The 12,757-nt window shown below is 31.6% G+C and overlaps 1 protein-coding gene across 1 annotated transcript; it reads right to left on the reverse strand.

The window, feature by feature from the left end:
* Window positions 1-10,634: 10,634 nt before the first annotated feature.
* LOC147478703 (putative glutathione S-transferase parA) lies at window positions 10,635-12,185 on the reverse strand. The gene is made up of 2 exons (XM_086582540.1): window positions 11,799-12,185; window positions 10,635-11,055 (listed from the first exon to the last, which is right to left on the reverse strand). The coding sequence occupies exons 1-2, from the start codon at window positions 12,111-12,113 to the stop codon at window positions 10,705-10,707; spliced, it is 666 nt and encodes a 221-aa protein (XP_086438666.1). The 5' UTR covers window positions 12,114-12,185; the 3' UTR covers window positions 10,635-10,704.
* Between the last annotated feature and the right edge of the window lie 572 nt (window positions 12,186-12,757).

Here is a 12,757-nt window from a genome sequence, read left to right on the forward strand (position 1 = left end):
TTTCGATTTCCCGTTAATTTAATCTTTGAGGGTTAGCTTAATGCATTTGCATTTTCCGATTTTCCAACAATTATTTTTTATGTTAGTTTGATGTATTTGCATCCAAGTTTTGATTTTCCGTTAATTATTCTTTGAGGTTAGTTTAATGTAGTTGTATCCATATTCTCATTTTCTATTAATTACTTTTTAAGATTAGTTTAATGCTTGCATTTGCATCCAGTTTTCGATTTCTCGTTAAATATTATTTGAGATTAGTTTGATGCATTTGCATCCAGTTTTCAGTTCCCCATTAATTGTTTTTTTAAACTATAATTTCATTCAGTATTATATATTTTTTAAAATATTTGTCATTATTGTTTTCCCGTTATTTTATTTATTTTTTCATTTTATATTATATATTTTGTGATGTTATTTTTTGTATAATTGTTTTTAACTATGTTTTGAGGCCGTGTTAAAGATATATTCGAAATAAGTTGGTGTTTTATCATAGATACTGAAATTGTATGATTTGTAATAGAGAATTAGTTTCTACAAATCACATATTTTTTAGCAATTTTTTTTATTTGATCAAATATATAAGAATTGGAACATTAAAAGTGTTTGATTCATAATAGAAAATTACCTTTTGCAAATCACTTATTTTTTAACAATTTTTTTTATTTGATCAAATATATAAGAATTAGAAATACACTCAAACTCTCCAAATATAAGAATTAGAAATACACTCAAACTCTCCAAAGAGATTCCATGTAAGTGAGATTGTAGGGTATTAGAAAAGACTATTTTTAATATTATAGTGCCCACATAAGAGAGAAAAAAAACTAACTCTCATATTAGAGTGCCACATAGGAGAGAGAAAATCCTCCATTAGAGGTCTCTACTTTAGTATATAGATAGTAGACATCGGAAAATTTATGTGCTTTCTACGTCCATCAATCCATCATCTATGGCATCAGTAAAATTGACTCTCGGTAAAGTTTGCAGTCACATGTCTGCTGGTATTATAGTCCTCATTATTGAGATTTTAAGCTCACTATGGCTCTTTAATAAACTTAAGAGTCCGGTTCCTCTATAACCGGGTACAGAGATTGATCTCTGTACCACACACACGTCTCGTATCTCGACGCACACACACACATCTCGAAGCACACACACAGGTATCGAGGCACACACACACATCTCGATTTCAAATTAACGGTGAGATAACACGGTTACCGGTTGTAGAGATCTCGAACTGTAAACTTAAACGCATACGGCATTACGACCATTGTGTCTATCACTAGTAGCATAATACTTGGTTGTATAGTTGCCCGAAGCACTATCCGTGAATTGTACATGTTTAACACCCACAAGAATCGTGGATCTGTATGCTGTAAATGTTGAAGAAAATGATACCAATTAATTCCACTAAAATGGTTTGAATATCAACACTCTATATTCTAATCGAAAAAATTTAAGTTTTCATTACAACCGACAACCACAAAATTAAGCTATTAAATTAATAATAATATATAAAACTTACGATAATGAGATACAAAATATAACGTGGTTCAGCTAATGATGTCTATTTTTACAAGAGAATTTTTTTTTATAAGTGTGGGAAGAAAGATTACAATCAATCTTCTCACGTCTCTCTAAATTTGTTAGATCTTTCTACAATAATATTTCCTTACAAGTTTTATCTCTTTGTAAATATTTTTTCTCAATTTTTGTTGCTCTCAAAATTGGATTTCTCTATTGTATATCTTGTATGGCTTGAGGGTAAACAACCTTAACTTCATATATATAGAACTATTAAATTTCAGTGTAAAATGAAATTTCGAATCATCTTTGTTTAACTGTGAAAAATCAAAATTTTATTTGTGCACGATATTGGGGCATGCCGGCATGCCCCCTTCTCTTCGGACATATTTGAAGGCGTCCGCCCCTTGTGAACAAATCTACCAGTACTTATGTCTCGGCGTACCCGCCTGACGTCAAGGCTTACTCAAGTTATAGAGGCGTGCACCCCTTAACCAAAGCTTATTCAAAGGCGTGCGCACCAGCACAATCAAATCAATTTCTCTTATTAACTCGATCGATTAATATTTATACACCCACCCTTTAGTACTTACTCCACGATTTGTACTCCACACATTTGTCAAATCACACATATCCGTGTGTTTCACTCACACTGAGTACCACTATATCACAGCCATCTCTGGGCTTTTCATATACATAATTCATAGTCTCTTTGGGCATAAAAATCCCAGGTCATTCATGGCACATTCAATGAATACATTAGGTCATTTCCGCCACATTTAAAGAATACTCATCATATCACTAACGTGTCATTTATGGCACATTCAATTAATGCCCTGGGTCATTCCCGCCACATTCAAGGAATATCCAACTCTATATTCCCGTACACTCAAGGAATACAACTAACCTGCAAGGCGAATGTCTTAGTTCCTCTCTAGGGCAGTCCAAACAATTTGGTCATTCATGGCACAGTCAATGAATATCCCTTTAAATCACTAACGAGTCATTTATAACACATTCAATAAATGCCCACCTATCACATGACATCACCAGTCATAACATCTCATTACCAAATCTGGAGGCGTTGAGAGTTTTAAAGGGTATGGCCGACGCGTTGAAAATATTATTGAATTGTATTGCGTATATTCTTTCAACGTAAAGAGAAGTATCTTGTTCGTATTTCATTGTTCACGCGTTATTAATTTTCATGATGTCTAAGTGTCATAACGTCGTATATCATAAAAGAAAAATAGTAATAATGTAATTTCACATAGTAGTTAATACACGTACCCACTTATATAAAAATATAATCTTAGCCTAAAGCCAAACACACTAATAGCCCTAAACCTATCATAATAGACCTAATCCTAGCCATTAGTCAAAAGTCAAATTTGGCCAACCAGTAAAATGTCAACAGTCAAGCCCAATAATCAACAGTCTTAAACCGGTGGTCATTCAAACAGGTCTTAACCCAAACCCATGCTTAAAACAGTTCAACCCATGGTCCTAACCCAACTAACCAAACAAAACCAAAGCATATAATAGGCCCAAGCCCAAAAATCTAAAACCAACCTATTTACTCAACCCAACCCACTTAGAAACATAAGGACTAGCCCACATAAAATGAAAACTTGCCCAAAGAAACCAAAGATAATATTCCGGTCCAAGCCCAACTAAAAGAACTTTAGAACCTGGTCCACTTAAAGTTGTCTTCTTCCTCAACAGCCCACACCACCACCGAATCAACCACCACCACTTTCACTCCCCATCACACCAAAATCGTTCGGTTTTACTCCCCCTCAAAAACCCAACCTTTTGCCATAACCAAAACCCAATTCCATCACTCCTCAAAAATTCGATCTCGACGCCATTAACAACCATCTGAGCGACTTCAACAGTACCAAAACAACAACCAAACATGTATCCATCCCCCGACATCAACCGACAACTCATTCAACCAACCAAAACAAACGACAAGATAATAACATGCGAAACTCCATTAATTTCACGTAAACAATTTCGGCAATATTCAACCATTAAAGTAGAGTCAAGTAATTTTGAATTGTTATAAATATACTTTGTTCAATCAGTGCGCAGACAAATCGCAGACAAATTTTCTTTTGTTCAATTAGTGCGCAGACATATCGTAGACAATTTTTCAGAGCATGCATAGAACGACACATAATGAATATAACTTATCCACAATTAACCATTTTAATCCTAACACATTTTAATCCTAACACAATTATATATAAATTAGTTTTTACTAGATATTAGACCCGGACATACGCCCGGGATCTATTAAATATTTTGTGGGCTGAAAATGCTTTACAAAATGTCTCACACACATTTTCGAATCAGAATATATTTTTATTGAAAATAAACCGAAATACATTAATGACCAACGATTATGGTACATAAGTACTTGGAAACTAATTAAGAGATCAAATTGAGATAGCCTCATCACTTTGTGGTTTAGGATATTAATCCGTAATTTTCAAATAGAATTATCTTAAACTCGATCTATCTTGTATAATAGTTTTATTATATTTATGGTGATTTAGCGGCAAATTTTTGAATCATAATATATTTTTATTAAAATAAAACGAAATACGTTAATGAGCAAATGATTATGATGCATAAGTACTTGTAAACTAAGGGATCAAATTGAGATAGCCTATTCACTTTGTGGTTTAGGATATTAATCCATAATTTTCAAATAGAATTATATTAAACTTCGATATAGCTTGTATAATAGTTTTCTTAGATTTATGGTGATTTAGCGACAAATTTTTTGAATCGAATATATTTTTATTGAAAATAAACCAAATACGTTAATGAACAAATGATTATGGTGCATAAGTACTTGGAAACTAAGGGATCAAATTGAGATAGTCTATTCACTTTGTGGTTTATAATATTAATCTATAATTTTCAAATAAAATTATTTTAAACTCGATCTAGCTTGTATAATAGGTTTATTAGATTTATGGTGATTTAGCGGTAAATCATCACCGTTAAAACTTTACGTACTAATGTGTACAAATCACTAAAACAGATTGATTATTTCCATATCCTCAAATAATACACTACTCTCACTTGAAAAGATTTATCATATGAACGTGTCCTACGAACGGGTGCCATATATTATATTAAATTATTCTAAAAAATATTAGAAACTATGCATAGTTATGAGATATGAAAATTATATTAATTACTCATTTAAATTTCTTGCACCACTCTCTATAAAAAGGAAGCACCAAATCTTGATAAAATTAATCGACTTTTTTTTTTTTTTTTTTTTTTTTGTTAGGTTTAATAATTAAAGTTTTGTGAGAATACCCAATGCGACGAAGATAATATTGAAGATACTTGAATAGCAAGGTATTCCCAATCATAATAAAAATAATTATAATAAACACTGCTTAAAATGCAAAACTATATTTGTCGAGACATTTATTCCCCCTACATAAAATACATATATGTTTTAGGGTTATTAATTCAATGCATTTGCACCAAGTTTATGATTTTCCATTAATTATTCTTTGAGGTTAGTTTAATATAGTATGTTGCATCCCGTTTCTAATTTCTCATTAATTATTCTTTGAAGTTAGTACAATGCAATTGCATCAAGTTTTCGATTTCCCGTTAATTATTATTTGAGGTTAGTGCGATTGCAATTACATCCACTTTATGATTTCCCATTAGTTATTCACTAAAAGTTAATTTAGTGCGCATAGCCAGCATCCAGTTTTTGATGTTTCGTTAATTAGTCTTTGAGATTAGTTCATTGCATTTGCATCCAGGTTCCAATCTCCCGTTAATTACTCTTTGAGGTTAGTTCAATATATTTGCATCCAGTTTCTGATTTCCCGTTAATTGTTTTTCTAGGTTAGTTCGATAGTTTACAATTTCTATACAGTTTGCATACATGTAAGAGTCTGTTTTTATAAACTCACTTTTATTTTGGGTTCATAATTACTTGTAATTATTCATATGAGAAGGCTAAAAAAGTGGATATTTATGCCTTGAGGTCAGTGCGATGCAGTTACATCCGACTTCCGATTTCTAGTTAACCATTTTTTTATGTTATTTCAATGCATTTGCATCCAATTTTTGATTTCCCGTTAGTTAATCTCTGATTTTAGTTTAATGCAGTTGCATCCAGTTTTAGTTTTCCGTTAATTATTCTTTTAGATTAGTTCAATGCAGTTGCATATAATTTTAGATTTTATGTTAATTGTTCTTTGAGGTTAGTTCAATGCATTTGCATCAAGTTTACGATTTCGGTTAATTATTTTTGAGGTTAGTTCAATGCAGTTACATCAAATTTATAATTTCCGCTCATTATTCATTTAGGTTAGTTCAGTGCAGTTTCATCCATTTTTTAATGTTTTATTAATTAGTCTTTGAGATTAGTTCATTGTATTTGGATCCAGTTTCCGATTTTCCGTTAATAACTCTTTAAGGTTAGTTTAATACATCTGCATCTAGTTTCTGATTATTTATGCTTTGAGGTTAGTTCGATATAATTATATCCAGTTTTTTATTTTCCGTTAACTATTCTTTGAGGTTATTTCAATGCATTTGCATTTAGTTTTCGATTTCCCACCAATTATTTTATGAGGTTAGTTCAATGCAGTTGCATTCGGTTTTTGATTTTATGTTAATTATTTTTTGAGTAAAGTTCAATGCATTCGCATTCAGTTCCCGGTTTCTCATTAATTATTATTTGAGGTTTGTTTGATGTATTTGCATACCGTTTCCGATTTTCCGATAAATATTTTTAAAGGATTTGCATTTAATTTCTAATTATCCGTTAGTTACTCTCTGTCATTAGTTTAATGCAATTTGCATAAACTTTATGATTTCCCATTAATTACTCCTTGAGCTCAGTTATGTATTTGAATCAAATTTCCAATTTCCTTATAATTATCCAATGTGGTGTGTAATACCAACTTCTACTGATACATCTGTAGTGTCCTTGAAAACATGACATAAAAAGTAAATTATGCTTAATTTACTATGTGGGATTATCGAAGATTATCTAGTTTCCGATTTCTCGTTAATTATTCTTTAAATTATGCATGACTCACTATGTGGAATCTTTAAAGATTATCTACGAATGGGTGTTGTTATATTAATTATTCTAAAAAATATTTGCAAATATACATAACTATTATATATTAATATTATATTGATCACTCAACCAAATTTCTTATAACGTGAAAACCTCACTCTCCATTAAAAAAAAAACTCACATTTGATAAAATTCTTCAACTTCATTTGTTTTGTTTAATAATAGAAGTTTAATTGAATTTTTGTGAGATTGCCTAATAAGGCGAAGTTCATATATATTGAAGCTACTTGAATAGCAAGGAGTTCCTAATCATACGGAAAGAGATAAGATAAACATCATTTTAAATGCAAAACTATACTTATCGAGACATTCCCACAACATATAACCCAACTATGTTTTGAGGTTAGTTTAATGCATTTGCATCTAGTTTCTTATTTTTCGTTATTTATATTTTGAGGTTAGTTCAATGCAGTTGCATCCAATTTTCAATTCCCATTATTTATTTTTTGAGATCAGTTCATTGCAGTTGCATCCAGTTTCTGATTGATCGTTAATTATTCTTTTCGGTTAGTTCAATACATTTGTATCAAATTCCCAATTTTCTATTAATTGTTCTTTGAGGTCAGTTCAATGCATTTGCATCCAGTTTCTGATTTCCCGTTAATTATTCTGTGAGATTAGTTTAATGTATTTGCATCAAGTTTTTTCGATTTCGTGTTTATTATTTGATAAAGTTGCATTTGCATCTAGTTTCTGATTTCCCGTTAATTATTGTTTGAGGTTAGTTCAATGAGTTTGCATCCAGCAGTTTCCGATTTCCCGTTAATTATTTCTTGAGGTTTTGCATCCAATATATTTTTTGAGATTAGTTCAATGCAGTTGCATCCGGTTTTCGATTTCCCGTTAATTATTTTTTAAGATTAGTTCCACGCATTTGCATTATGTTCCCAATTTATAATTAATTTTTCTTTGAGGTTAGTTCAATACAGTTGCATCCAGTTTTCGATTTTCCGTTAATTTAATCTTTGAGGGTTAGCTCAATGCATTTGCATCCAGTTTCTGATTTTCCGACAATTATTTTTTGATGTTAGTTTGATGTATTTGTATCCAAGTTTTGATTTTCTGTTAATTATTCTTTGAGATTAGTTTAATGCAGTTGTATCCATATTTTGATTTTCTATTAATTACTTTTTAAGATTAGTTTAATGCTTGCATTTGCATCCAGTTTTCGATTTCCCGTTAAATATTATTTGAGGTTAGTTCGATGCATTTGCATCCAGTTTTCCGTTCCCCATTAATTGTTTTTTGTCGTTAGTTTCATTCAATATTATATATATTTTAAAATATTTATCATTATTGCTTTGCCGTTATTTTTTTTTCATTTTCTATTATATATTTTGTATAATTGTTTTTAACTATGTTTTGAAGCCATGTTAAGGATATATTCGAAATAAGTCGATGTTTTATCATAGATACTAAAATTGTATGATTTGTAATAGGAAATTAGTTTATACAAATCACCTATTTTTTAGCATTTTTTTTTATTTGATCAAATATATAAGAATTGGAACACTAAAAGTGTTTGATTCGTATTTCTACAAATCACCTATTTTTTTTAGTAATTTTTTTTTTATATTTGATCAAATATATAAGAATTGAAAATACACTTAAACTCTCAAAATATAAGAATTAGAAATACACTCAAACTCTCCAAAGAGTTTCATGTACGTGGGGAGACTATTAGAAAATATTATCTTTCATATTAGAGTGCCACATAAGATAGAAAAAAAAGTTAACTCTCATATTAGAGTGCCACATAGGAAAGAGAAAATCCTTCTTTAAAGGTCTCTGCTTTAGTATATAAATAGTAGATATAAACAGAAAACCTTTTGTTTCGAGAGAAAACCTTCAATACAAAGTTCCGTAAAAATAAAATATACTTACCCTTGATACGCTCCTGTTATCAGTAAATCTCCAGCAAGAAGCCTTCATTTTTGCTCTATGTGTAAATCTCTATTTTTCCTTTACGTGTAAAACTCTCTGTGTTAAAACTCTCCGTGTAAACTCCTCTATGTGTTCCATTTTTTTTTTTTTTTTAAAACCCCCGAAAACATGAAAGGAGGTTTATCCTCTTTACCTCCTATCTCTAACTAATTTTTATCATTTTTATTTTATCTATTATCTATTGTATATTATTATTATTATTATTATTATTGTACTAGGAAAATATAAAATACGGGGTGTTATAAGTATCCTCTCTTGCATCAAAAGTGACTAGGATGGACATGATCCTTTTCGCGTAATCAGGTGGCCATACATCCATAATCAGCCTTGTATCCCATTGTCATGTAACTGGGTCAATGAAGTTGCATACCCGATCCAATATACACTCACTTGGTTTATCAATTAGAGGTAGCTCAATTGGTGTGTCTAGAATCAAGTTATCTCGCTAGGCACGAATTGAAATGCCATCTCCCACCTGCCATCTCCTCCCCATTACAAGAAGGTTTCTCATATAGTGCATTGTCCTCCAAGTTGTTGACGCAGATGAACTTAGATGAGTGTGCATAAAATTTTGTCTCCTGAAGTACTTATCCTTCATTTGAGTTGCCCACATAGATTGAGGATTACATAATTCCCACGCCTTCTTTCCAAGCAAAGCTAAGTTTTGCATTTGAAGGTCTTTATTGCCCACACCCCCACAATACACCGGTGAACATGCTAGATCCTAAGAGAAATAATGTATTTTCCTTTCTCCCGACTTTTGGGCCCAAAGAAAATTTCTTCTTATCTTATCCATCTCTTCAATATAACAAAGACAACCAACAAAAGAATTGAAGAAAATTAATAAATAGCTTATACACATATTTTACAATCCTTTTTGAATGTGTGTTTGTTTTGAATTTTCCATTTTGTCCAGCATATGATATGAGGGCACAAAACTCCTTTGACAAACTGAAACACTAGGCAAGAAATTCTCGCTCAATGCTGCCTCAAATGCATTCCGATTTTAAGTATTACATAACCACTTTCACAGGCGAGCACCCAAGTTTTTCATCAAATCTGTCCATAATCTCACTATTTGAATTAAACTATTCAAAATTTGATGCATAATCAGTAGGGAATTCTCAGTTTTTCTTCCACTCATCCTTTTTGAAACTTTACTAACCAACGTTAACTACTTCAAGTTCTTTGAATTTTATTAGTTGGAATTGATGAATATCATATTCTAAAAAATCAATTTGGGAAACAAAATTCCAATCTTTTACAAAAAAAACACCCATGTAAATCAAAGAAGGTATGTTAAAGAGAGATTTTGAATAGAGAGAATGGAATAGAGGGAATTCACCAGAAGCTATTGATGTCGCCGATCACCATCAAAAAAAAAAAAAAAAAGGTTGTTTTGTTTAGTTTCGAGTTTCTATTTAGCCTCCGTTTTCTCTCTCCTTATCTTTCATTTTGTTTTATTCCCTACATTTTAGGACGATAATGGGTTTTGGTTATTGCCATGTCATTCAATCCAACCAATCATAATTGACTTCGTAATTTTTTACTTTACTGGGCCATGTATGATAGTCGTCCCATTGGAATTATGCGGATATAGCCGACCAATTAATTTTGACTCATATGTTGACTAAGCTAAGATTTGCATGCACTTGTTAGATGGCACTAGGGGTGTCATTTTTTATTTTTTTTTTTCCGAAAACCCGAATTTTTCCGAATTCTTATCCGATATTTTTTCGAATTTGGCCAGGATATCTATGTTCCAATATACGATTTTTTTGAAAAATAATTAGATCGAAATTAGATGTGTTTTCAAAATCCGATCCAATCCAATTTTCGATTAATTTCCAAAATTTTAAGATACATTAGTCGTCTATTTCATATAATTACTAAAGTAAAATTACATATAGTTTGTATTCGAGTCACTATGAAGCGAGCTCGTATGACGAACACCTGAGATCGTTTTGAAATCACTTGGTTTGGCAGATCTTTTGCTCAGTTGAGTCGCTATGAAGCTTAACTATGAAGACGAAGATTGTAATTCGGTTGGTAGTTATACTTATGTTGGACACGTGTTTGATATTAATTAAATGTGAATATTACTCCCTCACACCATATGCCTTCTTGAGCTCTAAAGCAAACCCATAAACCTTTTCTTGTTCAGGAATTGATTTGGAAATACTCTCATTTTCCATACACCTCTTGGCCCATGCTACAAACTTTGGACACTCAGCTTCAATGTTGAACTTTCCACAAGTCTCGTAAGAATGAAACCAGCTGTAAAATGGGACCAACACCACATCCAGATAACCCAAACTTTCACCACCAAAATAAGGTTTATCCCCAAGCTCATTTTCCAACAATTTCAAACTCTCTATAAATTCCTTCTTTGCTGCCTCTTGTTCTTCTCCTTTCGACATCCATACCCTTCTTCCACTCTCACAAAAAAGCTGCATTTAAAAAACCCAAATTAGTAAGGGTGATCTTGGACACACCCATAAAAACACTCTCGTACTCCAACTTTAAAATAAATAAATAAAATTGTTTAAGACACATTTAGGTTCCTAAATTATCTTTTTTTTTATTAAGTATATCCAAGACAAAACAAAACAAATGTTTATCTTTCCAGCAAACACAAACCCTTAGAACTTATTATTATTATTTTTCTATCACTTTTTTCCGCCTTTACGAAAGGAATTAGAAATAGTAAAATTGTAGAATTTGGGAAAACAAATTAGTCTTCCTCCTCTTCTTACTCATCGTTGTTTAATGCATTTTTTTCTTGAGTTTTTCAATTAGATTTTTATACTCATTTTTAACGTTTGAGAAATTTTCAATTATATATATTTATACTAAATTCCTTTAACCCTTATACAATGATAAAAAGAAGAATTTATTTTTTGAAAGAAAATCAAATTTGAAATAACTTCTAGAAGAGGAAAAAGACAGTTTATTTTTTGGGCATTCTTTTACATTTATTAGAAATTCTCTTATTGTGCAGTGTGTTTCAGTGACACAAATATTCTTCAAGGTCCAGAGTATTACTTTCAATTTTTTTTATTTGTTGTTTTCTTTTGGAATGTTTTATGGGTGTGTCCAAGATCACCCATTAGTAATTAGTAAATGACAAAAACTGAGTTGTCTCAAAGAACATAAATACAGACCGAGTTAGTTAAAAATAACATAAACCCACCTTCTTATCAACAAAATCAGCCCAGAATCTAGCAACAGCACGTGCATAAGGATCTTTAGGTAACAAGGGTGACTTATCATTCCAGACTTCATCAATATACTGAACTATAATAAGAGATTCAGAGATGGGCTTTCCATTATGAATCAAGACTGGGATATTTTTATGAACCGGGTTCATTTTCAAGAGTAATGGGCTTTTTTCTCTGAGATTTTCTTCTCTGTATTCATACTCAATTCCTTTGAGACTTAATGCTATTCTTACTCTCATTCCAAATGGACTTGGCCAGAAATCTAGTAGTGTTACTTCATTTGCCATTGTGTTGGAGTTATATGATTTGTGTGAACTGAAGATGGGTTTTTGAGGTTTGTTCAAGTGAAGTGGTTGGTTTTATAGAGGGGGGCTTGACGCCTTGACGAGGTTTCTGGGCGTGTCGTGTACAGTGATGTCATTGCTTTCGTCATAATTTCGAGAAGTGGAAATTTGGGACTGACACTTGGTATTTTGACTTATCTGAAATTAGCTTACCACTTAATTTTGACTCATGGATGTTGGTCAATGTTGACTAAGATTCGGATGGCACTGAGAGAGATTTCATAGGTGGACGAGTCTTATACCTGTCAATCTTTGTCATTAGGTGAAGACATCGGAAAATTTATGTGCTTTCTACGTCCATCAATCCATCATCTATGGCATCAGTAAAATTGACTCTCGGTAAAGTTTGTAGTCACATATGTCTGTTGTATTATAGTCCTCATTATTATTGAGATTTTAAGCTCTCTATGTCTCTTTAAAGGTAAAAGTCCAATGGTACGGCAAAACACCAAATATAATAGGAATTGTGATTCATCAAAACGCTATGGGTATAACTTTACTTATCTATACTGCCAGTTTTAATGTTATAGCGGATGGTTTAGAAGAAAAAAATCGAATCTACACGTTATACTATGTGGTAATTGGAA

This window comes from Coptis chinensis, chromosome 9 (genome assembly GCF_015680905.1).
Source record: "Coptis chinensis isolate HL-2020 chromosome 9, ASM1568090v1, whole genome shotgun sequence".
Taxonomy (NCBI): domain Eukaryota; kingdom Viridiplantae; phylum Streptophyta; class Magnoliopsida; order Ranunculales; family Ranunculaceae; genus Coptis; species Coptis chinensis.

Bases quoted from the DNA above. Each gene is read 5' to 3' on its own strand.
- LOC147478703 (XM_086582540.1), bottom strand. From the start codon at position 12,113: ATGGCAAATGAAGTAACACTACTAGATTTCTGGCCAAGTCCATTTGGA. The intron at 11,056-11,798 runs GTGGGTTTATGT...TTTTAAATGCAG, and splicing joins CTGATTTTGTTGATAAGAAG to CTTTTTTGTGAGAGTGGAAG.